Genomic DNA, 14,382 nt, shown 5'->3' on the forward strand with positions numbered 1-14,382 from the left:
CCCACTTGATGACGAGTTCCTGATTGGCTAACCGGTTGCCCCCCCCCCACCCACTTGATGGCGAGTTTCTGATTGGCTAACCGGTTGCCCTTCTGATGGCGAGTTTCTGATTGGCTAACCGGTTGCCCTTCTGAGCGCCAGTTCCTGATTGGCTAACCGCTTGCCCCTGTGAGCGCCAGTTCCTGATCGGCGTCATCACGTCCTGACGTAATGACGCCAACGTTCACGTCGGCGAGAGAGAGAGAGAGAGAGCGTCACACGTGTGAACATGGCTGTGCACGTGGGGGCGGCTCCGCGGCTCCGGGAGAATGTGCCCTTCTGACCAGAGCCGAAGCTGAATTTCCAGGTGAAGGGCCGCGCGGCGATCAGCAAATCATTGGGGGGTTTTTTTGTTTTTTTTTTTCTTTACGTTTTCTTTGGTGTCTTTTCAACGACGCCTCGGGACGTCCTCCCGACGTGAAGGCGCTCTGGGACGCTCCGCTGCGTGAGGGGGCGCTGTGTGAGCGCAAGTTGTTGTTGTTGTTGTTGTGGTTGTCGTCGATGATGATGATCCATCCAAACTCTCTCACTGGTTTGCAATGTTTGGGGTGAACTGCAGATGTGCATCGTTTATAATTTATAGTTTGTCGTTTATATGGTTTGTAATCCCCCCTCCACCCCCCCTCCCCCACACACCCCCCCTCCCAGCTCCCCCCCACCCCCCCCCCCCACACACACCCCCCCACCCCCTCCACACACCCCCCCTCCACCCCTCCCCCCACACACCCCTCCACCCCCCCAACACACACCCCCCCACCCCCTCCACACACAACCCCCACACACCCCCTCCCCCCACCACCACCCCCCCACACCCCCCCCCACACCCCCCACACCCCCCCCACACACCCCTCCACCACCCCCAACACACCACCCCCCCCCCACCCCCCCCCACACACCCCTCCACCCCCCAACACACACCCCCTCCCCCCACCCCTCCCCCACACACCCTCCACCCCCCAACACCACCCCCCACCCCCCCCCCCTCCACCCCCCACACACCCCCTCCCCCCACCACCACCCCCCCACACCCCCCCTACATCCCCCCACACCCCCCCCACACCCCCTCCACCCCCCCAACACAGCCCCCCCCACACACACCCCGCTACATCCCACACACACCCCCCTCCACCCCCCCTCCCCCCACCACCCCCCCCACACACCCCCACCCCTCCACCCCTCCCCCTCCACCCCCCAACACACCCCCTCCACCCCCCCCCACACTCCACCCCCCAACACACCCCCCCTCCCACGCCCACACCCCTCCCACCCCCACGCGGGGGTAGCGCCTCAGAGCGCTTAACGGTGCTCTTTCACGTCAGGAGGACGTCCCAAGGCACTGACTTCCGAGTCCTTCGTTCAAGGCCCGTCTCAACATACACCTCTTTGACTGTGCATTTGGTCAACCGCGCCGCGCTGGTGTGTGTGTGTGTGTGAAACTCCCTTCTCTTTGAGCTGAGGGACCTTCAACGTCCACCAGAAATAATTACACACTAAAGGAAACAAATGAATGAAAGAGCTTTTGCTGTTGCTGCAAATTATTGAGCTCAAATCAAAGCCTAAAGTATTTTGGTTTTTGTTTTCCTTTGCTGTATTGTAGAAACACGGACCTGGAGAGAAATTAGGATCTCGCAACCGTTATGGCAAAAGTGGGTCGTAAATGTTTGGACCTACCACCGGAAATATTGTTGGAGGTGTTTAGGTACCTAACAGCTGAGGAGAAGGCCAGCGTTCGTGCAACCTGCAAGTACTTGCAGCAACTGGTGGATCATCCTAGTTTATGGCTATTCAATACAGTTATCCTGCAAAATATAAAAAGCTGCGACTCACATTTTTGGAGAACCCTTAAGAAAAGGAAAATAAGAGCTGTGGATATTAAGAAAGCTACACAGACGGACTTGCAGAAGCTGGTGTGTTTACTTCCTGACCTGATAGCTGTCACTATTAATGCAAAACTCAAACCAGAACAGCTGCACTCTTTGAGCTCGCTTGCAAAACTGCAGAAACTGCAGCTGAGCAACAGTGAGCTCATCTTAAACCAAGAATTGCTTCTGGAACTTGGTACCTTTAAACAACTGACTCACCTGGTCTTGTGTTCTTCAGAGTTTTGCCCCGAGATCTCCCTTTGGCACCTTGTAAAATTAAAACAACTACGAGTATTAGTGCTTCAGTATACTCTGGATCAGCTTTCTTTATCATCGCTTCGATATATTTTGTTTCGATTGCCAAGGCTGAGAGCACTGTCCCTGTGTAATATAGACATGAGGAGTGATCTGTCATTGTGCTTCACCCCACCAGACGTGGAGGACTGTAAAGAGATGGGTAAGAAATGCAGTAGAATCTCTGTTACATTAATAATAATAATCCTTGCATTTGATATAGCGCTTTTCACGTCGGGAGGACGTCCCAAAGCGCTTCACAGAACACACTGTAAAGTGAATTGACTGTATATTTGTGGGCGAACGCGGCAGCCAATTGCGCACAGCGATGTCCCACAAACAGTCGTAGATTGAAAATGACCAATTTATTATTGTTTTGTTTTGGAGGGAATATTATTAGGCTCTGTGTGGAGTAAGGAAACTTGCCTGAGGTTTGGCCCTCTGCCGGGAATTGAACTCAGGTCTCTCACTTGCAAAAGCGAGTGCTCTAACCACTGAGCTACAGGACTCCACAATGCGGGTTTGTTTAATGTGGTTGGGATGTGTGTGGGCACCGCGACTCTCACTTCCAACAAAACATTCCAAAATGTGGGCACTTTAAAAAGTCAGCCTGCATCCCGCAACTTAAGAGCTGTTTGACTTCCGGGTTATCAGGGCCACTGCCAACGTCAGTCACACGTGAATTGATGTTCACCGCGACCTGATGTCCCAGAAAAATGGAGCGGGAGAGGGGAGGCATGGGGTTCGGGGGCATTCGACCCATTGAGTCTGTGCCACTGTTAACTTCTTAAATCAAACCACGGAGATTTTCAGTACAGAGGGAGGCCATTCAGCCCATTGTGCCTGTGCGGCTCTCTGAAAGCGTTCTTTTAAATGAGATAATTAAAAACAAAATGGTATTTTTTTTGCTTACAGGATGCAATGATTTTGAGCCACTTTGCATTGCACGTCTTCAGTTAGATAAACTGAGTGTTTTGGACAGCATCAATCAGCCATTGTCGGAGGCAGCTTTGAAGCAGCTGTCTACAGTCCGTAGCCTGTCCGCCAGTTGTAGCTGGTTGCGGGTTTATTCAAAAAGAAACTTTGTGCACAGCTTGCTGGAGAACTTGCCACACGTCTCCGACTTGGATCTTTCCTGTAAGTAGAGTTTGGGGCAAGATGCTTTCTTCACGTCTTGTAACATTTGTTCCCTTAAAAGTAAGGAATCCGATAATTTTACTGCGCCTCCTGATTCCAGGTCAGATTGTTTCTAGTAAGTAATGAAACATAACCAAATGCCATAACTAATGTGTCTCCACAGTTAACAAATATCCCTGTTTGTTGTGCTTCTCTTGCTAAGTGTCAGATATCATTGCACATTCACATCTTCCCTTCCAATAGCCCTATAGGTTTGAGGATTGGCTCTTCCATTTAAAAACTTAAAAACAATTTGAAGCGTACTGTGTAGTTGATACTGAAATTTTCTGTCTCACAAAAGTTTTCAAGCGTTTTAAAAATAATCGTTATTATTTAAAAACAATTAATTTAGCTGTCAAGTTTAAGATAAAATTCAATTTGTATCCACAGCCTGGAGTAGATAGATAGACCGCCTGTTTTTAGGGAATAGAGGGGGTCTTGGAGGGCTGGAGATTTGTGTGGAGTTTAAACACTTGAACAGACTTGTTGGGCCGAACGGTCTGTTTCTGCGGTGAAATGTTCAATGTAATTCAATTTAAGTATCTTTTCCCTTCTAATTAAGGTATATATAGAGAACTGGATTTTCTTTTTTTTCAAAAATTATGCTAAACTTGTAATATTCCTATTTCCTGCTAGGGACTGGTCCATTTGAAGAATATGCTAAGCTGATGCCTTCACAACTTGAAAGTCTGAATTTGACGAGCTCAAGACTCTCTGATGTGGATATGCAATTTCTGTCTAAGTCCTCGGGGAAATCTCTTAGACATCTTAACATAGCGCTGTGCAGTGGTGTTACTGAAACAATGTTAAAACTACTGCCTGAACAGTTTCCTTCTCTACGGACTCTGGATCTTAGGTGAGCTAATTAGACAGTATCCGTGTCACTATATGGGGGAAAATTGCCATATATTATATGCATGTGAGTTTTAAGTATGAGCAAAATAATAATAATCCTTAAATTTGATACAACGCCTTTCACATCGTCGAAGCGTATCAAGACCCTTCACAGAATTTTACTGTAGAGTGTAGAGTCTATGTATTTTGTAGGCGAACACGACAGCTAATTTGTGCACAGCTTGATTTGGAGTAGAAAGGCTGAGTTCACTTGACAGGAAATTTCTTCCTAATTTTCTCGCGTACCATAGATATCACTTACCAGCAACAATAACAAATTACATTTGTCTAGTGCCTTTCACATCGGGAGGACCTCCCAAGGCGCAGGACAGTCAAGGATTTGGACCCAAACAAGGGTTTGGGATCAGGAGGGGTAACCAGGGTAATCAGGAAGGTAACCGAAGGCCTGGTCGAAGAGGAGGGTCTTGAGACAGGACTTGATAGCAATATCTCTTTAGTTATTTGCTGTAGTTCTGTGTTATTAAATTCCCTTTAATAAAAAAATCTGCAAGGAACTCCAAAAGGCGCTTTTCTCTCCCATATTATTTTAGGATACAATTTCTTGCGTGTACAATTTTCAACAGATCCTTTATTATAATAATTAATTTAAAAAAGAATAATTTTTTTCCATAGGATAACAGAATCTCTAAAGCAAGAGAATTCTCCCATTATTTTCAGCGCTTTTTTGTTGGTGTAACTAAACTGTTTCCTTTTCTCCTTCTCTTCTAGTGGATGCAGCCTGCTGAAGGAGGACATTTTGCTTGGCTTCACCAAGCTACCACTTTTAAATCAAGTTACCATTTCACACGGTCCACATCCAACAGCCTCAGCAATAAAGCATTTTCTGGCTCTAACAGACAACAGAGTACAGGTTTCTATGCAGAACAAAAAGAAGTCTGAGTGGATGTTGTGACACAATAACCAAAGCCGGTTTTGGTTACACAAATCAACCGGTTTATTGATATCATCGATAGATAATAGAGTCAAAGCGGCATTGTAATTTATATTGATTCATAAAGTTTACCAGTATAGTGACTCAGAGGCTGCGTAGCGATCAGTTACTTCTTCTGGGAGAGAGTGTCTGAAGCCTTTGGTCACAAGACTTCTTGGCTCTTCGAACATGTGATAATCTGGCTCTGATTTCTACATAGTCCTTCACTGTGTCACTTCTCTATTCAAGCCAAAAATATTGCTCATTGAGTTAGTTCAGGGATTAATGTTAATGTCAAATTTGCTTGCTTGTCCCCAGATTGCTTTATCACTGTCAGACACATACTCAACTCAGTCTCCCAAGTGTCCGCTTTGTCTTCTGTTTTCTATTTTTTATCCCTAACTTGTTCTTTATCCTTGAGAACGCAAATGATTCATCATGACTAATCACGACTTCTGCCTTTGTTCCATCCGTTCATCCCGTTGTTCATCTCTTGTCAATGTAACTTAACTTGCACGTTAACCACATTCCCTCCTGTGCAACCTTTACTCCTGGAACCATTTCCCTTCGTGTGCCTCATGACGAATGCCTCAACCAAACACTGTTCCCTAACAGCGCACGTTGCTGCATTACTTCACATTTTGCAACACCTCACAGTATAATGTTATCCGAAAGATTATAACATTAAGTAGACTCAACTGTATTCTGGTTCTAAATACAATAATAATGATGATCCTGACATTTGATATATGATGCCCTATCATGTCGTTGAGACATCCCAAAATGCTACACAGGATAAGTCTTCCATAATCTCTCTCTCTCTTGACTCCTGGCGCTTAGTCAGTCTGAGCAGGTCTCAGGCTTCACTTTAACCCTCTTCTTCCGTCCTCCTGACACACTCACGCGCTCACTCTATGTCGATCAGTTATTGGCAGACAGACATTTCGTCTTTATTAGTGTAGATGAAGGCTGCGTAACCATCAGGGGGAGCCCTTGTTCAAGGCACAATGTGGTTATCAGAGAAGAGAGCTCAAAAAAGGTTCAGAATACATTATGAATGCTGGGAGAATGTTTCTCATTATACAAATATTTCAAGGTTTGATTTTCCACAGTGATCTTCTTTTGTGCTTTCCATAGAGTTTATCTTCAACGGGTGTTGAGTTGGTGTGATTCTGCGAAAATTATTGGGTGGAAATTGTCATAAAAGAAACAGATTGTCAGTATTCTAATCACAATAAGCCTGTGAACGTATTTTCTATTAAATATCACAAAAATACACTGATGTTAACAAGTAGCAGTTTTTGTGGGATTCAGATGTGCTAATGAGTAGTTATCCATTTTTAACCCTGATGTCTGTTGATTCCAGCTTGAATTGCTAATGGAGAGAACTTGCTTTAAATCACAGTCTTGCAGTTGTGGAAGTTGCAATAACACTTTGTCTAAATGTGAAGCCCAGCCAAATGGATGCAGCAGTCTCAGGTACACAGAAAAAAAAACAGTGTAGAAATAATAATAATAATAATCGTTGCATTTGATGTAGCGCCTTATCACATCTTCGAGACGTCTCAAAGTGCTTCACAGAATATAGTGCTGAGTGAATTGACCGTATGTTTGTAGGCGCATGATCACCACAAGGACTGCAGCGGTTGAAGGAAATGCCCCAAAGAAGTGGGAACTCAATGTTGCACTGAGCTATTATTATCTTGAATCGCTGATCATTTTTCAGAAATTGTCACGGCAGAAAACATCGTTCTGCTTTTGTTCGTTTTTTTTCTTTTTTTCAAGAAAACTTTATCTGAATAAACAAAAAAAAACATACACATTGAGTCCAGGTCGAATCTAATTCCCGCTGCGGCATTTGGTATAACATGATGAAACGAAATCGTGAGTCTTTGTTCTCATTAAAGTGAAGACAAAAAAAAAGCTCTTATGTATGTGCACCGTGGCATTGGTGTATGTGAATGACAAAAGTTAATGGACTCTGAGTTGGGGACCTTTAGTGCAAGAATGCAATATGCAGTGATGGTTTACATTTACATCGAGTTGTTACACTGCAGTATTTTGGCCGCATGCGCAGTTAAATAGGTTTGTTAAAGTCACCAGAGTTCTAATTCAGAGGGTGTTTTGTTACTTTATTTGATTTACATTGTCACACGCCGAGTCAGAAGCTAATCTAAGCACATTAATGAAAGAAAAAGGAATGAAAGCAGCCAAGTGCAAATTGAATTGTGTACAGAATACAAACAGTTTCATGTAACTGCAGGTATTATCGCAGTTTAAAATTACCATTGCAGTTCATTTGAGGATGTGACATTTTAAATTCATGCCATTCGCCTGCAAATACTATTCTTCACAGTAAAAATGCTGTGAAGTGCTTTGAGATATTATTAATAATAGTTATTCTATAATATACAGAGCAAAATAACCGTAATATATTGTTAATGTTAATCGATTAATAAAAATACCAGCATCATAACTTGCACAACAAGAAGGAATGGGGGTGGGGAAAAGGGAACGTTTTTAATATTAAAAAAATGTGGAAGTGGGTATTTCAAACGTTTCATCATTTGCGGATTTAGCAAAAAAATCTCTTGACTGAGTAACAATGAGGATGATTCTACCCTAATTTCAAAGTGCAGTGAACCTATTCGATGTGCATCTTTAATGGGAAATGCGATTAGAAAGGCACATTGAAAGGCTACACTGTGTGAACAGACTAGAATGATCCTAAATGGCATTCAGTGTTGTGCAAAGACATTGTCAAGTCACATCTGCATTGCTGGGACGCATGCTTCAAAATCCTGTCACACCTAATCTATTCATAAAGATCTGGAGGCTCTTTCATCAGAATTTAATTATGAGAACAGGAACCTTACAAGAGCAAACATGAATTGCATTTGCAATGTAATTTTTAAAAGTTTTTTTTATCCCCACAGCTTTAAAATGTTCTCTATCGATTTCTGCCTTTGTTTTGAGAGTGTTTTCCCCAGGTCTACCCTGCATCCTAGAAGCTGTGAGTGTCTCATATTTGCAGTGTGTGGGAGAAAGCCTTGAGATGCACTCTCAAAAGACAGCATCTTATCTTCTGGTTAGTTTGAAACTCGCTGCAATGCCAGAATATTAATTATTTTACATCATACAACAAAATGAGGAAGAGGAAGCTTGTTTGAAGAAAAAGTAACTACTTCATGCATTAAGTATTCATCTTGTCAATATTTCTAATCCTGTCACTCTCTTGCCTAATGTGCAAAACCCAGCAGTAGTAATTGAAAAGGCCAATATATTCCACCTCTTGCTAAATCCTATTACAGGTGACAAGCTCTATGTGACCCCATATAGAGTGGGGTTGGGGTAGGGAGGATTACATTTCCAGTGTCAAAACTATAAACGTTCATGGGAATGATCAGCAAATCTGCACTGCAATATATGAATGGAAACATTCCCATTCATATTAAACTCCATTACAGACCTGGACAAACTGAAGGGGTGATCCAGCACTTAGGACTTTATAAATGAACTGGAATAAGAGGTCGAGAGTGTTGGGATATTGTGAAATAAGACGAGTCCACAGAGGAAATTAGAATCTAGGTGGTTTATTTTTCAAGCAAGTTTCTCATTTTTCATTTTATTGTATATTATTAATACACACAGAATGGGTTTGAAATCTGATCAGAAACCTCTTCCCGCCCCTATAGCGTTATGTGAAGAATTAAATGGAGGGGTTATTGCGGGTGTTTGCCCACAAAGCATACAATCACTACATTTTGCAGTATATCCTGTGAACACTGAGATGTCCTTCCACTGTGAAACATTCTTGTGAAGTTTGGAGGTCCTCATTTCCGTTCTTTACTACTTCATCTAAAGGTTGTGTGTTATAGCCTAGGACTGCATCACATTTCCAAACAATACTTTCCGTACTACTATGTGGAGTGCGCTGTTGTTTTTTCCTCTTAAAGACTCTATTGGTTAATCTATAATCTCCATAATCTCATTTATAGGCACATGGACTTTGTAATGCTTTTTATCTGTATGATTGATGGATAAGGACTATATTCATAAAAATGCTGGAGTTTGGAGGCAGTTAAACTCAAAAGAAAATTAAATTTGAATGACTAAATACAATGAGAAATCAATACAAAAACAACAATGAGTCAAGCTATTTCCAATTATGGTCAGTACTGTATGCCGATTTCTCAGTCTATGACCAAAATTGACCTGAGCATCAAATAAGATGCATCAGGCCAGACAAGAAACTAAAATTGTTGAACTAATAATGCATTGGTCTTTAGCTCGGTTTTCATCTTCCTACAGAGTTGAACGGTCCCCAAGGGAATGACGTAAACCTCACCGGTTTTCATTAGTGACATTATTGATTGAAAGCTGAAGAGGTGAATGTGTGCTGTACATCTCACTGCGTCTTGCTAGTTTTTAAAAGCAAAATCAATTTCGAAGAGCCGGCAAAAAAATTCTGGAAGTACTTTTTGAGATGAAGGGGAGTACAGTATTTCCAAACTGAGCTGGAATATATTGTGCAACCTTTGAATGGTCCCTAGGGAAGGAGTTCATCTTATTTCTATGTTTCTGATATAACCGTTACCTCAGGTTCACTGCTCCAAGGAATTGTTACCTGAGAAATGGCAATCTTACCGTTTGTGAGTACAGCCATGCTTGACCAACACTTTGTTGCACAGTATGTTATCAGGCCACTTTGCTCTAATAATATCCAAAATGCTTTGAGTCCACGCTGTATGTTCTCTGCCTTTGCTATCCAGTGTGCAGTTTAAATCGATGTTGAATCTCAATGAACCCCTACTCCCGACGCTTTCTGAAGGAGGTAGTTTCTCATTCAGTTCTATTCCACGCTTGCACACCTTCCCCTCCAGTAATATACAACAAGATCAACAACAACAAGATTCCATTTATAAAGTGCCTTTCACGTCAGGAGGACGTCCCAAGGTACGGGCAGGTAGGTAGGGGGATAGTAGGTTGGAGAGGTAGGAGGGAGCAAGGCCGTGAATGGCCTTGTAGGTGAGGATGAGGATCTTGAAATCAATCCTCTGGGGGATGGGGAGCCAGTGGAGGTGAGCGAGGGTGAGGGTGGGAGTGATGTGGTCGCGAAGCCTGGTGCGGGACAGTACACGAGCTGCAGAGTTCTGAATGACCTGCAGTGTGGAGGGAGGTGGCGGGAAGACCGGCGAGGAGAGAGTTCCCATAGTCCAGCCTTGAGGTGACAAAGGCGTGGACCAGGGTTTCAGCAGCGTGAGGGGTGAGGTAGTGCCGTAGTCAATATAAATAAAAACATTCACTTCGGGGCTGTATGTTGGACACTGCTGTAATACAACCACTACACTTCCCAGTGAATCCTATGAAGAAGCACTTTGAAATGGCCTCCTGATCTGAAAGGTGCTGTATCATTTCAGTGCTGTAGCAGTGATTATTAATTGAATTATAATTTTGATCATTGAACGCTCTCAGGCATCTGTTTTGTTTTGATTTGATGCAATGCCTTTCAGGTCAGGAGAATGCCTCAAAGTGCTTCACAAGATTTACTGTAAAGTGTAGTGACTTTTTTTTGTGAACATGACAGCCACTTTGCACACAGAGAGAAGGGAAATCTGAATACATTCAGAGTAAGTGGCTCTTTGTGGGACATTGCTGTGTGCAAACAGCCGTCATGTTGGCTTACAAATACAGTCACTACATTTTACGCTAAATCCTGTGAAGTGCTTTGAGACATTCTGATGACCAGGTGAGGCATTTTAGAGTTGTGGTCCCTAATACTGGGTATTCAATTAATTTGCTTAAAATCCCATTCATTAAATGCACTATTATTCTTTAGCATAATTTACATTTTCAACCGTATGACTGCGTGCAACATGAAGCAAGGCTAATAGTGCACATACAATGGACAAACCTGACTGAAGTAGAGAAACTCACCAATCATCAGTAAATATACTTAAATTCGTCACTCAATCCATGGAAGTTGGTGAGGCCATTATTGGAATCCTGCCTGTCTTTCCACTTCAGGAAAAATAGATCATCATACTTCATCATAAAGAACATATACATCACAGTGAAAATGATCCATTTTCAAGACAGCTGCCCCACTGCGATTCCAACATTGAAAATGAGGCAATTCTGCATCCCATCACTTCAGCTTAAGAACCCGTAGCGAGCTCAGGTCATTAGTGTAAATAGGCTGTATATAAGTGATTATTGGTTGCGTTGCACAGTAAATTAATTATCTTCATGATTTGTACATTATTATTAGCGCAGAGACACAGTGTTTAATTGTGCTGAATTTATTAGTCTGTGACAAGTGTTCCAGTCCAGAGTGAGAAGCTTTAGAAATGTAATGTTTGTAGCAGGAGATCAGCCTTCCCTTTGGTGAGGACAATTCCTATCTAACTTTGTACTTCCAATTTACCAAGATCATCAGTTTCTTAAATGAGTTCAGAGTCCTGACCACAACTATGCTTCCCGGGGAACTCATCCCAGCTGTTGATTATCTTTTGGGGAGGTGGGGGGAAGGTAAGCAAGATCTTCCTTGGAAATTAGTTGGCTCCAATAATTATAATGACGATTTCTTTGTGTTAACAGTGTTTGGATTTGGTGGGTGGCCTGTAATGTCTTAGCTTTTAGACATGAGAGGTTATTGCTGTCAGAGAGGGGCAAAGGAGTGAATGAATGCTTTGTGATGGGCGCTATATAAATTCAAGTTGTTGTTTGTGGCAATGGATACCACTGGGAAGGCTAATTAGCAAGAAACAGGGACACTTCCTGTGTGCTGAGATCAGTTACAACACAAGACAGAAGAGGCTGCATGTAACAAATGTTTTGATTTTTTTTTGTCAGATACTTTCTCTTTGGTTCACAGGCTTCTCAGCTGTCATGCGCGTCCCTTCCTCCAGGAGTGAATAGAGAGGAGACACGGATTTCACATAAATCCTGTTGCTAAATCTCATTCCGTTACTCAGATGACAGGTCGGCTGTGCGGATATTCTGCTCAGTCTCTCTTTGCTCTGAAGTGAAGCTGTTATTCACACTGTTTGGTGGATGATCCAGCAGTGACTTTTCTGGCCCCAAATAAGCAAACAGAAGCAGGAGGAGACCATTCAGTCCATCGAGCCTGTTCCACCTGTTTTAGATCCTTGCAGATTTTTAACCCCAACATCCCACCCTTTCTCCATAACTGTTATGGGGTAATGGTGAACCGTTTTCCAAATTCAGAGCGAATTTAAGAAAACGTTGAAACTTCTGCGGGATCTTAAATTTTCAAGACAAAATGGTCTCCCAGCCCGAGACCAGCCGGAATTGTGGGCCTGAGATTTACTGTGATTGGAAACAATTGCTTTAAATGAGCACACGGCATTCAGCTAAATCTTGTAGAAAACCCTTTAACCTGCATCACGATGCCTTTCGAGAAATGATGGATGGTGCTGAAATGGAAGAAGGACACTGTAGTTAACCACTGAGAAAAAGGCAACCTCTGCTGTCTCAAATATGCAGTCTCCAAAATATCCACGCAAGATAAAAATAAGATCTCTTTAACCTTTGATAGTCGAGATCATCTTCCATGTCAAATCATCTCACTGCTCCGCTGGTGATCATAAGATTAAACACAATATTTCAATAAGATTAATCTGCAATATTCTGATCCATTTCAAGGCATGTGTTCATACCGTACTGCAGGGTGATAGAAATCTGAAATAAAAACTACTCCATGAAAGTTGGCTGTTCTTGTAAAAATATTAGATAGTTGATGTTACACCTAATGGCCTTATGCATATTAGATATTGTGCAATATTTAGATATAATAAACATTTGTAGACCTACCTTGATGGTAAGAGTCATCAGACTTTTCCTTTATAGAAAGCATTACGAAAATGATTATTGCTTTTAATCATCAATGCAAAACAGACTCTGATATTGCTGCTACTGGGTTCTCCAGATTATAGCTTCCTTGATCACTGTTGGTTTTTCTGATTCTGATCAGAGCACTATAGAACCATAATGTTACAGCACAGAATTAGGCTATTCGGCCCATTGTGTCTATAACTGGCTCTTTGAGCGCATATTTCAAGGTCCCCAAGGCTTGTCAACCTGGGCCTAATACTCTGGAATTAGGTAGGCAGAAAGAGACTGTAGGTTCCATTCCAGACATGGAAATTAATAAGTGGCAAACATACAGTATAAGTATGGGTTTCCGTATGTGTCAGACACGGGATCAACCAAAAAATGCATCTCTGTGTAAAACAAAATTCCTCCTACTCTTTCCCCCCTTTGTTCCTTTGGTAATTCCTGTATCTTTGAACTCTCAGTATGTAATGAACTCCCAGTCCGAGTCAGTGTTAGGCGAGCTCTACAATGTTAGAAGTGCTGTTCTTCAGATGTAACAATTTATTTGTGCTGTACATATGCTTCAAATGTGTGTTGCTAACCCTCCGGTCAAGCAATTTCAATGATTAGGACTTGCTGTGAAACATGAATTTATACTGCACACAAATCTTACCATATAACTCGAAAGTGACAAGGTTCAGAAAATGTTTTCTTGTTTTTTGTAAAAATAAAACCAATTTGCTTTCTTAAAAAAAAAGTATTGATTGTATCGTAACAGCTATTTCCCTTGCTTCATAACAATTTCAATCGACCTTGTGGAAACGTGCTATTAATATTCAAAATTTCTTATTAGATGTTAAGGAGAAGTCACGAGTGGAGGACAATGCAAAAATGACTGAGCTTTTGTGCAATAAAAAGCTGAAAATAACGTATTTCTCGTTAGCTGGGTGTCTGATACAAATGGAGACCCATCACTGTGCTTGAGAACATCCAAACTCCTGAGAACTCCACAGATGGCATGGAAATTTCCGATTATCTGGAGCAGAGCATGAGATCGCTTTCTTCCCCAGAGGGACGCCCCCAATTAAGAAAAGAAAATGAAGAAACAAAATGATTGGGGCCTAAGGAGTGTGGAAATTACAGGTTCCATTTCCATGGAATGTGGGGCTTGTGAACAACCCCTGGATGTGAAAGCAGAGCAATTTCTTCCATCAATAAATAAACCGCTATCGAAAATACATGATGATGGATATCAAGGGTCTTTCACATCACGCTACAACAAATGTGAATTGTGTTTTCTGCAAACTCAGGTCGTTTCACCCGAATTTAATTCTGGCAGAATGTTGC

At 42.4% G+C, this 14,382-nt stretch overlaps 1 protein-coding gene across 2 annotated transcripts in view; it reads left to right on the forward strand.

The window, feature by feature from the left end:
- The window catches only part of im:7136021, a 36,698-nt gene extending 22,765 nt beyond the window's left edge, over positions 1-13,933 (forward strand). Inside the window, exons 4-9 of one of the 2 annotated variants that reach the window (XM_042338355.1) lie at positions 1,637-2,358; positions 3,111-3,332; positions 4,008-4,227; positions 4,995-5,136; positions 6,563-6,675; positions 13,889-13,933. In XM_042338355.1, coding sequence (XP_042194289.1) covers positions 1,677-2,358; positions 3,111-3,332; positions 4,008-4,227; positions 4,995-5,136; positions 6,563-6,675; positions 13,889-13,895 — 1,386 coding nt within the window. In that variant the 5' untranslated portion in view covers positions 1,637-1,676 and the 3' untranslated portion in view covers positions 13,896-13,933. Of the gene's footprint in view, positions 1-239; positions 347-1,636; positions 2,359-3,110; positions 3,333-4,007; positions 4,228-4,994; positions 5,137-6,562; positions 7,006-13,888 lie in introns of those variants that run through there. The other variant, XM_007903797.2, reaches the window with a different exon arrangement.
- Positions 13,934-14,382: the final 449 nt, after the last annotated feature.

The sequence above is a fragment of the Callorhinchus milii genome, unplaced genomic scaffold (assembly GCF_018977255.1).
Source record: "Callorhinchus milii isolate IMCB2004 unplaced genomic scaffold, IMCB_Cmil_1.0 Scaffold9, whole genome shotgun sequence".
Taxonomy (NCBI): domain Eukaryota; kingdom Metazoa; phylum Chordata; class Chondrichthyes; order Chimaeriformes; family Callorhinchidae; genus Callorhinchus; species Callorhinchus milii.